At 32.1% G+C, this 17,464-nt stretch overlaps 1 protein-coding gene across 22 annotated transcripts in view; it reads right to left on the bottom strand.

The window, feature by feature from the left end:
- LOC133328289 (glutamate-gated chloride channel) overlaps positions 1-17,464 on the bottom strand; it is a 69,076-nt gene that overhangs the window by 14,844 nt on the left and 36,768 nt on the right. For 13 of the 22 annotated variants that reach the window (XM_061536845.1, XM_061536850.1, XM_061536846.1 and 10 more), the window contains exons 5-8: positions 12,406-12,642; positions 12,005-12,139; positions 6,393-6,545; positions 1,974-2,138 (exon numbers count right to left, since the gene is read on the bottom strand). In XM_061536845.1, coding sequence (XP_061392829.1) covers positions 1,974-2,138; positions 6,393-6,545; positions 12,005-12,139; positions 12,406-12,642 — 690 coding nt within the window. Of the gene's footprint in view, positions 1-1,958; positions 2,139-6,392; positions 6,546-12,004; positions 12,140-12,405; positions 12,643-17,464 lie in introns of all 22 variants that reach the window. The other 9 variants (XM_061536839.1, XM_061536860.1, XM_061536841.1 and 6 more) reach the window with 1 other exon arrangement.

Genomic DNA, 17,464 nt, shown 5'->3' with positions numbered 1-17,464 from the left:
AATATTTAGAAAATATGCCAGGGTTAGAAAGGGGAGCTGCTGACCTACAATCGATCAAGAGAGTGCAAATATCTCAGTACATAGAACCGCAGAAAGTTAGATTTTTGATTGATATTTTTTTCGTAATGAAATAATGGAATTTTAGACAGAAAGATGTATACTTGTAGGCATAATTTTTCAAAATATTTATATTTCTATCGGCAATTAACTAATGTAAATTAGATAATTAAGGCAATAACCCGTATCAAGAGACTACCTTGACTCTTGTTCACAACTCCAAATAGGTCTTCTCTTACGGTACGGTTCTCTTACAGCACTAGGGAATATTATAATTAAATGAAAAATTAACAATTAAATAACAAATCCCGAGGTCAACGATTAAAGCTGCTAAAATTATTAAAAGACCCGCTTACATATACATTTTCAAGGCTTGTCCCTTCCCACCATTAATTAACCTCGTTATTTAGTTAACCAATTGAGTCAAACGATTAAAGCTGCTAAAATTATGCTTATCTACCCAAGTAGCTATAACTTCGACTGACACATTGTTTGTCCCTCCCTTCTTTAATTAACCTAGGAAATTTATAATCAATTGATAGACTTCTAGCCGTATCTTCCAGGAGCCATATTCGACTAAATTCTCTACTTCTTTTCAGGAAATCATATTCAGTACACTTGTAAACTCTACACTTGGTACTTTCTAGCGAAGAAATTATCCTCCTATTGCAATCGTAACCATTCTTTCAATCCGAACGTCAATTGTTAGCAAAAAGAAGCAAGAAGAAGCAAAAAATCAACTATTTTAATCTGAAACTTTTGACTTTGAATTGTTTATTTTCCCGTTAGCATAGAGCCTATTTAAATTTTATCGATGTTATACAAATCGGGCGCCACGAGGTTACTTCCATTTAGAGAGTTCAAGTCATATAATCAGGCTAAAACGCCCTTACTCGGTGTGTTCTATCAAACGACGTAAGTATCTAACAAATGTAAATAATTCAGATAGTTTAATAATTTTGAAATATATTCATTGACTGTGCATTGTCTCTTCTCTTATTGACAGTATCCGTTTACATTATTTTCGATAATGTTCGCAAATTTCAAACTCTGATTTTCCATCCACAGAGAAAGAAGAATTTTCAATTTCTTCTTTTACTCCTCTTCTTAATATTTCGTTTTATTTTCTCTGATTATATTTGGTGCTTTGGGAGGTTGATGTTGATTGTTCGAATGGTATTCTGAATGAAATTGAATTGACGACATGTGTCTGTGTCGATTTGGAATTTCAGTTTCTGTTTTTTTTTCGGGGATTTCAGTTTATCTCATCATGGAATTTGGTCGAAAAACAATGTCAATGCTACTCGAATGACATGGATTTTCATATTAATCGAATTTCAAATATAATTTGTCATCATCTGTCATTTGTTGTTTTTGCCGATTTTCCCCTGGTGTTGTCAAAACTAAATTGCATTTTATTACATTGTTGTAACGTAACGTCCTTCCCACCCGGGGTCGTTAACTTCTTGGTCATGTTTTAGCTCCATTGGTGCGGTTACAAAGTCGGTTAGTCGGTCATGAAGTGTGAGATAGAAATGATATACAAATGTATGTATGTACGTATGTATGTGACAAGTGTGTGAAATAATGAAAATAATGATGTTTTTTTTGGGGGATAGGATGGATGTTCGGTGGTGGTGGTGGTGGGTGGTTAGTTGATTGTGTGTTATATTAAATTACAAACAAATTTGTAAAAATATATATTTAGTTTTTGTATGTTTATACACAAAATAATGTATAATATACACATGTATAATATGTATGTATCGAACAAATATTATTTTTTTTATATGTGTTTGTGGTGGTAAGTAGTTGTACGTACATAAGAAAAAAAATAATAATAGAAAACACCATTAATTAATTAAATACAGTTAATAAGAAGCATATAAAATCTCAATTACTAGCTTTATTCGAACCTGAGCGGGACGCATAGTTCACCAGGGCAAACTCGAGCAGGGCGCCGAATACAAACGTTAGACACACACCAGTCCAGACGTCAATGGCTTTGGTGTAGGAGACCGGTGGCAGTGATGCATTGATACCGGATGTCTGCGTTGCCATGGTGAGCAGTGTGGTGACACCTAGAAAATGACAGTGGAACAATGTGAGAACCAGCGGTTTTTGTGGTTTTTTGCTTGATGGGTTAACAATGTTGTGAATTTCAAGTGTACAAAATTCCTAGAAGATCAAAGTGGCTACATGTTGGTGTTCGAGTTCGTGTGTGTTTGTGTGTGCATGAGACAAAGGTCGCAGTGAAGTATTCAAAAAAGAAATCATCTACGAATTTGGTACTCAATTCTCTCGAAGAGTTTTTCGTTCATGTCTAATTGGGAATCGAGTTCTAATCCGAAAAAAGGAGGGATCTACATTTTCCGTATTCCGACGGACGTTGTAACTTACCTTTTTGTACATTTGCCTACCATGGTGCATATTCTAATATTAGCAAACAAAAATATAGCAAACAATTGCTCTCTCCAATTCTCAATTCTCATTGCAAATCAAAAGAAACAGAAAACTTTTTTGTGAGATGTCAAACATCTCCACTGAAGACGAGCTTCGTACCTCAAATTTTGAGACCGAAGCCAACATCGTTTGGTCTCCGCCATAGCTACACCATGCCTCTGCAGATAGCAACCAACACAAGAATTGCCCATCTCGCCGGGTGAACATAAATTGAGACAAAGAAAAATGAATAAAAAAAAAACAAGTCGGGGAGAAATCCAAGAAGCGGATCTCCTGTGCATAATACATGTACTGAAGTAAAGCGGGGATTATTTGAGGGGGTGGAAAATAAAATTTTAAGAAAATCACCACAATGCAATGAATCTCTTTTTTTTTGTTTGTTTTTGCAAAAAATCAAAAGACCTTTCAATGGATGAACTTACCTTAGGTTAGGAGGGAGAGTGCTATGGCCCGGTACCGTTTTGCAAATGGAGACTGTTCTCCAATAAAGGATCTCGGGTACCTTGAATTTTTGAATATATCTCGAAATGGGTCTTCAGTTATGGTACATGTAATAAATATACCAACAGGTTGGATGTAGGATAAATACTATGAGGTATTACTTGGGAACCTGTAAAGAATTAAATAACAAACAATGGACAAAGAAAGGCAACTACATCTAAGAAGCCAAAGGTTCATGGAACCAATCGAGTATTTTGTTGTATCTTCTGTTTTCAATTGTTCTCCAGAAGTAGGTGTAGCTAGGCTAAAATATATTGATATTTATAATCCTATGTTATCTTAACACATCCTTATAAGCACATACGTATCTTTTTCTTTGCGCTGTTTTTTACTCATGTTTTTAAGTTATTGGCAACTGAATATTTGTTTTTTTTTAAATAATTGTAAATGTTTAGAAATAATAAATATATGTTAGGTTTATATCATACACAAACAAGTGGTGTGTTTTGGTCATAAGTTTGTTTTAAAACGTCCGTTCAAATAACCCTTCTGAATTGTAATCACACTACAGGCCATAATTTCTTGCAGAACACTTTATTCTTCCGAATCGATTCCTTGTGTGTCCATCTTGAAACTGATTTACATTCTAATATTTTTACAAAAACTACCCTCATAAGATCCTCAAAGACATGAAAGAAATATTGCTATGTATCAATCTCTATGTTATTTCCCGTGTGCCGATCTTCGAATGTGGTCGGCTGTTGAACAAAACACATCTTAGCAAAGCTAGCTCCTTCATTTAATACACCAGATGTCGTGATTAAAACTAAGAGACGGAAATGTCTATATCGATTTAGAATTACTTATATCCTCCATCATGAGAAGATTGGTCATTCCATTAAAATTAGTCAAGCTCTGCTAATATTTACGATTGATCTTTGAATTCTTCTTCTTTTACTGCTTATGGGATGTTTGGAATAGATGGACCCACCGCGCAGTTTCTGTAATTTTGCAAACCTTGTTGTTAAAGGGCGATGAACATCTTGGCAGAACATTTTCAATATAGGTCCATGTTTTGAAATAACCCATTCTTTGCATTGTTTCTTCGACACATGTATATTTTTCCAAGATCGAAATATTGGATCATTAGGTTTTGAATTCTCAATTGTTATTGAAACTTATTGAGAAAAAACAATGAACATTTTGTCAAATTATATTGAATTAACTTTTTCAGTTTCTAATTTATCAATTAGTGGTAAGTTTGGGCGGTATGAACGTAGCGCCTTTATATAACCTCACCTATGTGTTAAAATGGATTTTGAACCCCAAATATGTTGGGAGCAAAAACCCTTCCATGAATTTAAAACCTATTTTCCAATACCCATATCCTGTTTGACTAGGAATCCCAGAATCAATTTCTAACCCATGGGGTTAATCCTAGTCATTTCAGAACATTTTCAGTGCATATTAATATTTTGGTATATAGCCCGTATTTGGTCCCCAGACTGGCATTAATAATTTTAAAGGTCACTTAATGGAGGTCGTATATTTCCATAATATTCAAAGCATATGCATTCATAGTTATTTTAATTGATTTCAGTTTTTTTTCTAATTTTTATTATTTTGAAACGACTTGCAAATGGACGTGTTTTACATTGAAGACGAAGATTTTAAGGATAAGAAAATTAATTAAATTTATTTTGTTGTTGTTGATATCTAATTGTTTTTTGTAACTAAAAGAATCAAACAGCCTGGCTCTAGTAGGAACTAGGATTGTTGAAATCGTACAAAAATTAAAGAAATGGCGACGATTTGAAATTTGTTTGACTAAAATATAAATTGTTTCGACTAAAATATAACCCCAAAATGAAAACAATTTTTAAAGTTATTAAACTCAAAGGCAATATGTAATTTATAAATGATAAATATTATGTTGGGGGAAAAGAAATCCGTTATTTTTATATAAACATGCTTGTATGATTTTTTGCCAATTCTCCTGTTGTCCAATTCTAGCACATACGTTGATAGAATTTTTAGCGTTTGGCCATATGGAAGTAACTCATAATAAATAACCCTCTTCCAGTTCCACCAAATGCATAGCAGAAGCTTCCTGGCCGTTAGTCCTGGTTTTGCCATCGTTTGAGGTGATTCAACGCTCTTTGACCACGACCGTTTTCGCACAGGGTTATCGTTTGTGATCCAAATATGAACTTTTCTTTGAACCCCAAAAACAACAACAAAACAACAACAAATTTTGGTAAATTATTTTTCTTCCTTTTTAAATCTTCAAATATATATGTGCCAAGTTACAAACCTTAACAAGCATTGGTATTCATTTACCAGCCCATTTAAAATCTTAAAAATAAAAAATCGACAATGGTATAGATCCACCTTTATGGTGAATTTAGCGTAAGGATTTAGGCTTACAACCTTACAAGATAAATAGTACAATTAATTTAAAGCTGTTGCCAACAGAGATCTTCTGAGATCTTCCAATTTCATTGAATGATCTCAGAGTCAATATTAAATACGGAATAACCACAGTTTCAGCTGAAGTGACTGTGAGACATCGAAACTTGGTTCCAACGTAAGAAGAAAGTGAAAAACGTTATTTTAGTTAATCAAAGCATGCTGAATTCGCATAGTTCATTTAATGGATAATTATTTATTTATCGAAATTAGAAATTGTTTTCGATTCCCCTTTTATAAATTTTACAACGTTTTGGGTACGGAAACATACCATAAATATTTAGAAATAATCAATTATCAGGATGCACATTTTTCAATTTTTTTTTTTTTTTTTAATAAAATCATTTTTATGCCCCTAAAGTATTATTTTTTTTTTTAAATTGATAATATATTTTTATGTTAATGTCGTATAGTTTCAAGATATTCTTGAATGTTTTTGACATTTAGAATGTTCAATGAATATTATAATATAAAATTCACAAACATACAAACATCAAACTACATGCATAAGCCACTTTGTTCATCTTCTAGAAATGTTCAGCTGAAAAGAATAGAAATTAAATAAATGTTTACAATTCCACTTCTTCATCTTCCTTTTCAACGTATAATATATAAAATAGCTGAGAACAACTAAGTAATCATTAATTGTCGTTGTGATTGAACACTGTTTACACGTTGACTTTATAACTTACTTACGCTTCTGCATCTCTACAAATGATTAACTTTTGTTCTCAATAAATTTTAAACAACTCGAAGAAACCGAAGAATGATTTCGTTGGAAATGTGTTAATAGAATTATGAAATTAGAAATTTCGAGAGATATGTTTGATTGTTCTTTTGTTGAGTTTGAAGTTTAAATGTGTGGGTTTTGGTGTTTTGAGTTTTGGTATATCGAACAGTGCTCGGTGGGTTTTTTTCTGCCGAGCACTGATTGTCGCAAAAACTTGTTTGTTACAACTTACCCAAGGAAACACGAGCTGGTACAGCACCTTGATCTAGCCAGAATGACACCCATGAGACAATTACCAGCATACAGCATGGGATATAAATTTGAATTAAGTAATATGAGAATTCTCGCTTGAATAGTAGATCGACTTTGAGGCAACTGTATTCACCTATGAAGTATACAAGGTACGAAAGGAAACATACGGAAACAAATGATAAAAACGTAAAATACTCGGGGTACGAGGGTGGTGTATTGTTTGATTGGTTGGTTGGTTGGCAGTCAGTAAGATTTGTATAACATAAAATAACTAATTTTAACTGAAAAATAAAATAAGACTAAAATTAACTAAGAGGAAATGAAAGAAAAGCAAATATAATTGAACTCAACAAAAAAGGCGAAAATAATTAAAAAGATTTTTTTTTGTTAAAAATATTTTCAAATGAAAAAAAAAAAAAATACAAAACAACTTAGATAAATATTTTTATACATCTTGGTTTTTTTCTTTCTTTTGGTTTTTGTTTTTCGTTTCATTCATAGGCAAGTAGAATCAACACATCCATGGCAAAATTATGTGTTTGTGACAACAAAAATTTAACGGAAATGAAAGAATTCTGAAATGGAAATTAAATTCCGTTCATTTCCGTTAACTTGTTGCCAGGGCGTTCCATACTCTTCAAGACAAAGTTGTTGTTGTTGTTTTTTTTATTAAATTTATTTAATTGTTGTTGCTGCTGTTAAGATGTAAATATATACATTTGATTTTTATTTCATTTCCTTTGTTTCGTATTCGTATATTCTCATATTTTTTTCGATTTCATTTTTCGAGTCGTTGATTTACTTAAAAAAAAAAAATTAGCAACATTCGATATTTTTATTATTGTTGTTGAATTTATTATCTCATCAATGCATCTGGCAAATCCTTCCAAATTCCAACCTTCAAAAAAACAATTCCAATTGCAATCGATTGCTGTTACTGTTGTTGTTATTGTTGTTGTTGTTGTTGTTTGGAGTTATTTGTTGTAGTTGCATTGTGATTCGGATGTTTTCTGTCGTAGTTTCCCTTTGCTGGGAGTTTTGTTTATTTGTTTGTTGGGTGTTTCTGTTGTTGTTGTTGTTTCTATGAATTGTTTTGTTGTGTTCGTAAATGAAATAAATGAATGAACTTATTAAAAAGGAAATTTGATTCTCCATTATGTTGTATCCTTAGAGAGAACATATACATATTTGAGAAAATTTTATTATACAAAAAAAAGGATCACAAAAAACTTTATATAAAACACCATAGCTGAGGGTGATCTATCAAAAAATGTTGTAAGAAATCAAAAAAACTAAACTATTAAAAAATCAAATTCATTTCAATTAACTAAACTAGTGGAAAAATCACTTTGATAGTTGAAATAAATTACATGCATTTAAATAAAAAGTTGTTATTACTTTTGCAGAGTAGTTACAATATTGAATTATGTATTAACTACCATAAATACTACATAATATATAATTTTAAAAGGGCACCACCCAAATTAGGCAATTTATGGAATGTATACGCCAGATTCTAATGTATAAGACAGATACCTAGTCAGAAGACCTCCTTCAAAAAATATGCACAGTTTTTAGAACCCGCATTATCCAACCACAATATCAGTAATTTACTTTTCAGATTCTAAATGGACAGAAAATATTCCCATTAAAATAATAACCATTATGTTCAGAATTTCGGCAGATACATATATCCGATTTTTATTTTTTTCTGTTGGTAATAGAATCCACATTGGATTGGCAATTTGTTTTTTACAGATAAAAATGTTAGTTGTGTTCGATTTTTTGCTATTCAAAAAAATTTACAAAAGAAACAGTATTAAAAATGTATTAAAAAATAAAATTAAATGATCGAAGAAATTTGGAATATAAGACTTGGCGTTTGGCGAGCACCACGTTACGTTATTGAATGTGGAATATCTATTTTTACGGTTGTGAGCCAAACTGACTCATAGAATGGTTTAAAGTTATGCGGCTAACTTTTAAACTATTTATACCCTACACAACTATGTTGTCAGGGTATTATGGCTTTGTGCAGCCCCAAAAGTTTATAACGCCGCGAAATATTGGACCTACACCCACCTTTAAGTATATCGATCGTTATATCTCGACTAGCTGAGTCGATCTAGACATGTGTGTCCGTCCGTCTGTCCATTATCTTTTGTAAACACAGGCCACAGTTATGGACCAATCTTCACGAAATTTTGCATGTAGGATGGGTTCTGGCCAATGAAGACCCCTATTGTTTTTGGTAAAGATCGGTTAATATTTAGGGGATGAAATGGACCAAAAACTTTATTTTTGTCGGTTTTTCTGGGCGCTCCAGAGGCCGCAATTATAGCCCAAACACCGCGATTTTTTGCATGGAGAAGGGGATCGGGCCAGAGAATAAGCATGCGTGTTTTGATAAAGATCGGTCAATATTAAGCGGGTCAAATGGACCCTGACTTTTGTGTGAAAAATGACAAAAATTGTATTCTATAGCGTATATATTTACCCCTGAAGAACAAAGACCCATGAAGTTGATAGTATATCCAAGAGGAGTGGTTGACCTTTAAATTGATACCATTTATATGGTCGTATGTACTCAGATGTGGGAGTTACACTTAAATATTTACAGGTGCTTACGTACTAAGATATTATTTAGTAACCCATTACCACACTAGAAGGCGGAAATATAGCTCTGATCACTTTGAAATTTTTGAGATGAAATGGACCGAAAATTTATTGTACCCTACACAACTATTATAGCTTTGTGCAGCCCCAAGAGTTTGTAACGCCGCGAAATATTGATCCTAGACCTACATTTAAGTTTTATGATGATTTCAGATAACCAATGGTACATAGGTACGTTCCAAAACATATTTCACCACCACAAAAATAGAACCACGAAGCAAATGTGGGAGTTTCATTATACGAAATATTCGGCCCCGTCCGACTATACTACTTTCCTTACTGGTTTTGAAATGTATTGGCCCTATCAGACCTATCAGGCAACATTCAACTGGCACATGGGCTATCCTAATATTTGTGCTGAAGTTACCAAAACGAGCGGACACGTGGGAATTATTCCACGTGCGAACATATAGTTTTAGTAAATATATTAGTTGTGTAAAAATATGCCATAAATACAAAATAATCCGATAACAGGTTCAAAAAAATGTTAACACTTTGTGAGAGGATGAGGGATTTGATATTTTTTAGGTTTGGATGAAAAAATCACAAGTGCAAGTTTTGATTAAAACGTTAGCCCATGTTGACACGCTTGTCACGCTGAGGGCAAAGAGTTAAATTTATATATAAACAAGTAAAAAAGTGTCAGTCGGTATTGCTGACTGACATATCTTCGGAATTACAGGTTTTATTGTTCGCTTTATATAAGGCATGTGTTTTTATCAAAAAGGTTTTAGATAAAATGTTGAACAAATCGGTTATTCAATTCGCTAAACTAAATTTACAAGTCTTTAGATGTAGAAGAAGTAGCGGACCAATGGATACCATCTTCGGGCTTTATCTGGGCTTGGTAAAGACAATAGATGGTGCAAAGTTTGGTTCAAATTGGACGTTCCTTTCGCCTAATATTGAATTTATAAATATGGGAGAGGTACCCGATGAAGTGGATCAATAGGTCCTCTCTTCATACTTGATCTAGGTTTGGTAGAGATCGGTTCGCATGATATTATAATTTTTTTTTTTTTTGCACAATTTCTACTATTTTGTGCGGAGTTTACTGATATTCCCCATCTTCGAACTTGAATCAACAACTCGTAAATCTAGTTCTAAGAACTCCGAGTAAATAACCCAAACAAACACGTCGAATTCGGTCAAATGAAAGGGAATGATAAATATTAAATCATTCCTGGTAACACACTTTGGCATAGCCCCCACATAAGAGACCCACTCCTTCCTCCCAGTGGTACGGGGTTCATATCTTTGTGTATATGTTTGTAACATATAAAAGATTATATACATATAATCAATCTCGAAGTCCGGATTTAGATACTACTACCATTTTAATAAAAAAAATTTTGAACATTTTAATAAACATTCAGTTTATAAACATAATAACAACTTTTAATTTAAATTCAAAATCATTCTATATATCAAAATCAAAAATACGACTTTTCTAGATTTAAGAGCCGTACAAAAAAATTAACATCATGCAAAACTAATTTCTAATCAGTTTTAAAAGATTTATATTAAGTTAGACAAAAAATGAGTTCATTCGAAAGTTTGCGTGAAGTGTTTGTAAAATAATCAAATTTGCCAAGATTTTAAGAATTATAAAATAATATATATTTGATAAAATCAGTTTCCTAGAGAAGCAGATTTGTATACACCCTTCACCACACTGTGGTACAGGGTATTATTTCTTTGTGCATATGTTTGTAACAGCCAAAAAGAATCGTGATAGACCCATGGTTCCTTTTGAGAATATGCATCCATGTATTTTTTGTGAACAAAGTACAATTCGCATTTATGATGGGAGAAAATCGGTTCAGGTTTAGATATAGCTCCATATATAGTTCGTCCGATATTATGAAAAAGGAGCACCAAGAGTCAAACCATTTCTCGAAACAAATAAAAAACACCCATTATTTAAAACATGGATCGAAAACAGTGTTTCAGTTAAGTGAATCATATATAAACGATTTAATTATTGTGGGCCGTACACCCAAATCTGAGTTCACGTTATGAGTTATATATGGATGTATAACTCAAATCTTATATATATATATACTACTTTATCCCCGGAAGACCTTAAAGTTGTCATAGGTTTTTAAAGCGAATTAAAATATTCTATTCGGAATTGTATATACATATCTCGGCAAATTTGAAACTTTACAGCGTATGACAGTGTTAGCGTGTGGCAAATTTGGAAATGTGTAAAGTTTTGTGTAATAGGTGTCACTTGTGATGATGGTGTGTGTATAAATTGAAATTGTAACAAACAACTTTTTCTTTTATGGGCACTGGTTATAGACAATAGAGGAGCTGCTGATGATAAAAAATTATGTTTTTTCTTCTTTTCTCTTTTACTCATTAACTCTCAATGTGGAATTACAGTAACAAAATAAACAAGCACAAAAATTTGGAAATTATATTAGAATATATATATATAGAGAGAAAGAGAAAAACTCAATTGAACTAATTTCTGAAGGTATGAATTCAAAAGGAATGAACTAACATTGAACAAAGTTTATAGAAAATATATTTGTTTGTAAATATTAACTTTTAAATTGAAATATTCCAAAAAAGAAATGCGATTATGGAGCCAGAAAACATTACTCCAAAAATCAAAAAAAAAAATAAATAAATAAATTTATAACAAAAACAATATAAATTATTTGCAAATAATTTTTAATGAATAAAAATAATTTATTTAATTAAAAAAATATAAATTATGAACTGAATGTTGTTTTTGTTTTTTTTTTCTTCTTTTTAGGTTATGTTTACGTTTCAAACAAATCCAACTGATGTTTTGTTTTTAAGTTTTTTTTTTTTTTTGTAAATTCTTTAAGCAAATACATGTGAAAGAATTACAATAGAACATTGAAGACACAAAAAAGAAACGAAGAAATGTCAACGTACCCGTGTTGGTTTTACTGTTGCAATAATCAGTCAAGAATTTTTCGAGTGTAAAGCGAGGTAGGTGTAAGTTCTTTACCACTTGCACGGGATCGCCTTCTTTCCACAGGAAGACAAGATCGTTAGTTGTCCAGCCATCTATTCGCAGGAAATAAATGACGAAAAGAGAAAGAGAGAAAATAAATGATTATTAATAAAACAAATTGTGATGGGTGGCGGGTTGCAACATTTATTGTTTTGTTTTTTTTTTTCAGAATTGTGTGGTTGTGAAAATGTGAGTTTCTCCAAACGACAACGACAATCGTAGTGTGGAAAAGCCTTCAAGATTCGAAAGAAAGACAGAAACAAGAAAACAGAACAGAAACGGAAAAAATGTGATAGAGACTTGAGCAACTTATACTTACAACTGGCCATACGTAGTGAACAAATTTGTCGATCCAAGGGATATAATTTCAAATTCATAGGGCAAGCCAATGTTAATGAGATACGAATACTATATAAAACAGAACCGTTTGGAAATATACGGATATAAACATTAGGCATAATGATATTATGGAAATGACCCTCTTTTTCATTTGAAAAGAACAGATCAGGCATCCAGACACGATTTGCCTCTGTTAGGGTCAAATATTTTAAACGACCTATAAAATTGTATAAAGTTTATGGATTAATATATTTCATTAAATAATTGTTATGAATTCTTACACATACATACACACACACTTATATATAGAGACATTACACAATTACAAATGAAATGAAATAATATAAGATATGTTTTGAATATATATATTTTATTCGCAAATCTACGAAAAACGATAAACCAAAAAGGATACAAACAAATTCGTCATGAAATACTAATAACTAAGAATTTCAAACTACAAAAAAATACATTTTCTATGGAAAATGATTATTTCTGGAAACAAAAAAAAATGTCAATACAACTTAAAAATAAATGAAAATTAGGTTGATTTTTTTATTTGCGATTTTTTTTTCACTTAGAGTATAAGATTAGTTTACACAATGCGTTTGAATCAGATGATTTCATTTAATTGATGTAAACAAAACGCAAACATAGCTGATTTGTATAATATATAGATAACCTTTACAATACAATAAAGGCTAGTTTACACGATGCCAGTCGTACGATCTGTATTCACAATACACACTGGGTCAAAAAATAAGACCTTGGGACGCTGTACACACTCTGCAATGCGGTTGGTCAGTCAGTGCTGCTGGCCAGTAGTGTAGTGCAATTAGTCTCGAAAGGCTCGATTAGTCGAAATATATCGTTGTAGAATATATATATTGAGGGGTTGTACATAATGCGTACTGTACAAACAACATTGTTTGTATTTGATATGTTTTTACTAATCGAGTCTTAAGACTTGTAGTATTATCTCTCTTTGCTCTCATTAAGTCGTAAAGTTAATTATTAATAATTATATATGTACATATTTTGACGCATTGCTAGATTTTTGTATTCTGGCCAAAAAAAATATCCACGCACGCTCGATCCTATACTTGAAGTTATGTAAACTAAATTAAATGTTTGTAGAATACATATATGGGAAACCAAAGGCGCGTTTAGACAATGCCTTCTAAATCGACTCGATGTGTTAATCGATGTAGCAAATCTTTGCTGTTTAGACTAGTATTAAAATGGTATAATGTTGATAAGTCAGCTGTTATTTGTTTACGTATACGTACACATTTAATTGTGTGGCAATTTTTCAATTAATATTTTCATAATTTTGCTACCCATTAGGTCAAAAATTCATAAACACATTTGTTGTTGTAAATTATAGTAATATTCAATGTAAATTAAAAAAAAAATCTGAATTTCTCATTAGCTGTCATATGTTTGGTAGGGAACTATTTTAAGTTGTAACGTATTTTGTAGCATACTTTTAGGAGAACACATTATTTTTTGATGCAAAAGCAGGGTTGTATTTGAAATTATTTCGATAAACCAAATCGAGATATTGAGTTTATTTAAAGGAAATCCTGGAATTTGTCAGCAATTATAATATTTGTTTATGTATACATACATATTTCACTGCTTTCATAATTTGGGTAGCAAATTTTTAATCAATATTGTTAGGAATTGCTCTCCATTAGGTCAGACATGCAAAAACAATTGTCTTTTATTTATAAATTTATTTTTATAAATGAAAAAAATATTTTTAGAAAGTATACTTTAAGGAAAAATGATTTTTTTGGGACAAAAGCAGGGTTGTATTTGAAATTATCTCGATTTAGTATTGGAGATATTAGTGTATATAATTTTGTATGGTAAATCGATGTAAATCGATAGCAATTGGCTGTAATCTAAACGCGCCTCAAATGTGTTGCTCAGGGTGTTACTTTCCATTGGAATGTTGGCGTTGTTTACAGCAACTTGAAATTTGGCGAAAAAAATTAATTTTTGTGCTACCATTTTCACAGCTTCTGTTGGTCCATAAATCTGCAGATTGGGAGATCTGTAAGACCAACTGTGGGCTAGTTCATTGGCATTCACAAGATCTACTGCGAAAAGGCTTGCAGTAGATGCTCTAAAGAGCCTGGGTCCAGTTTTTAAAATTACCTCATAGATGTCAGTAAGGAAAAAATACATCAAACTCGCTGTAGGGATGATAGCCGATCACAGCAGGATTGGGACATCAAAGGAGTGGACAACTGACGGTTATGGAGGCTACGTAGCAAAATATACCGACTTTTTGGTAGATATGAGATTGCAACTCTAACTTCCTGCTCTTGCCAAAACTATCAATCTAACTGCTTTCTCTATTCCCCTACTTCTTCCTCGATTCTGTCTACTCTTTCTCAATATGAACACAATAGAACAAGGATCTCCGAGTGTAAGCAGCTCTTAAATGATTGGTGGCTTAACACACTGTAACCTAACCTAAGTGACAATGCAATGTGGCATATCGTGGGTTGTCTTGGGAATTTCCTCCAATAGCAGACTTTTTATATTACATGGTCCGTATAGGGCTTGTCCCCGTTAGATACCTCACAATTTAACAATCGTCGAAAACCAGGATTGTGTCGATTGGCGCAAATATATTTTGTAAAAATTCGATCGAATACCCAAACTATAGTTTGTTTGGGTATTCAAGCGTGTGGGTCTTCGAAGGCCAACCAAATCTAACAAAGGTTGTTCGTGGACGATACACTTCGAAGCAACTGAGAAAATCAATCATTGCGCACCATGACAATGCGAGGTCTTATACATTGGTTCATTACATCACCTTTTTGACAGGCCAAAACGTGGAATTGATGGGTCATCCGCTCAATGACTTTTAATTCTCGCATATCGAGAAATATATCAATAAAATATATATCAATTATTATCAGTTTGTTACACCTTGAAATATTCACCAGAGACCCTATATTGCATATATATGTTCGTCTATATAAAAATCACTACAGAGTTCGCAATATTTGAGACAGAGTATTAAAATTTTACTCATATATTGTTGTTATTTCAAGAATGTTTGGTAATACAAATGGGATTTATGGGTCAACGTTTTTGTATAGCCCCCATGTGACGCTAATTCTCATATTTCGGTATTTTTCCAATGTTGGTGCAAATGATGGTATTTGCAATATTTTGTGTACGTTTTCAGTCGAGTTTGCTTTAATTTTATATTAACATCCACGTTTAGTATGGCGTAATACCGATCGAAAATGTAATTTCCGTTTGATAACATTTAAAATCGTATTCTCTTTTCGTTTCAATAGTATTAATTTTGATTTACGCTCGTCCGCCATGTCGGGCGCCATTTGTACAATATCGAGGGAATATATCATCAGAAATGTAATTCCCATTAAATAATATTGAAAATCTATCGTTTTTCAATTTCCACTGTACTGAAATTTGATGTATCGTATGCCACGTTGTGCGCCATTTGTACAATATCGACGGAATGTAACATCAGTAAAGTAATTTCCATTGAATAACATTTAAAAACGTATCCTCCTTTGGTTTCCATGTTATTAACGTACGCCACGTTGGGCGCCATTTGTACAATATCGACGGAATGTATCATCAGAAAAGGAATTCCCGGTACATAAGATTTCAAGTCGTATTCTTTTCTTTCTGAAATGTTTGGTTTTCATGGTTTCAGTAACATTGTGTTAGGTTTCCCATATTAAATTAAGTAGATTTTATAAAAAAATGTTTCTGCAATAGCTGGAGATTTCGTCTACAAAATCGTACAATTCAATAGTATCGTGTAAACTAGCCTTTGAAAGGAATAAAGGTTTGTTTAAACTATGCGACTGAATCAGACGATCTGTTATGTAATAAACAAAAACTGTCTTGCCTCTCAAATGACGATGGACACAATGTTATAATAATGATCCTTGTTAATATGCGCATGAGTAGCCACTATTACACCCGATGGAACTACGAATAAAAATGTCTTCACAATTGTACTATGTTAGAGATTGTTGACCTAATACATTATATAATGTTTTCTAGTGGCTGAATGATGATAGTTTGTCTGTATTGGTGAATGTTTTTACTATTTACCCTGGCATTGTCTAGAAAACCAGCAAACCGAACCTGACATCCGGCAGAGGTTACAACTAGAACATGGAACTTGCTATAAATTAGCAAAGGAAAGATAAGACTTTTGAATGTGGCATTTTTAACATTTTGGGGTTTTTGTAATAAAATGAGGATAGACTATTGTTAAAGAAACAGTACAATTTCTGAGTAGACCTTAAAGGTTCCTTTTAAACTAGACCAAATATTTTGAAATTTATCAAGAGACTATTACGACATGCTTATGAAATTCGACTACTGATTCAAATGTTTCAGCCGTCCAAATGTCTAAAAATAGATATTTAGGATTTTCTCTCTTTCGAACGATGTTTTTCCTTATGATCGATGTTAAGTTAAAAACCACCATTATGCGACGCATACTTATTGTTTTACTTCAGACTTCTGTCAGAGTTCGGCTCAGAAAGCTGTGATATCGGAAAAAGATAAATTTTTAGGATTTATACATTGGACAACTGTTAGTTTTTGATCAGAGTTTTCTGCCATAAAATAGCTTTCATGTAAATAAAAATTCTCTTTGTTAAATCGTTTGTAAGTCCAATTGAAATAGATCGGACTTATCAAATGAAAAATAATAAACAAAAAGTATCAGAAATTTGTCTCGCTGGGAAATGGTAGTTTTCAGCCTCAAGATTCGAGTTTATTTTCATGTTTCTTTAATAAAAGTTCTGCTTTGTATAACTCGTAATTATTATTTCATATATTCTTCCCAGATTTTTCGTTATTTACAAACATACATACATATATATTTTATTTACATCGAAAGAAAAGTGAATGTGAAAATATTAAGAATAAAATGTATATATTAGTAAAGTGTTAATTTAAAAAAACACGCACATTTAAAGGATTTAGTTTTTATGGTACACTGTGAACCCCCCTTTTTCATAAAA

The sequence above is a fragment of the Musca vetustissima genome, unplaced genomic scaffold (assembly GCF_032173495.1).
Source record: "Musca vetustissima isolate MV318-11 ecotype Yass unplaced genomic scaffold, APGP_CSIRO_Mvet_v1 utg2961, whole genome shotgun sequence".
Classification (NCBI taxonomy): domain Eukaryota; kingdom Metazoa; phylum Arthropoda; class Insecta; order Diptera; family Muscidae; genus Musca; species Musca vetustissima.
The sequence above is the reverse complement of the archived record's forward strand: the minus strand, read 5'-3'. Positions and strand labels throughout refer to the sequence as shown.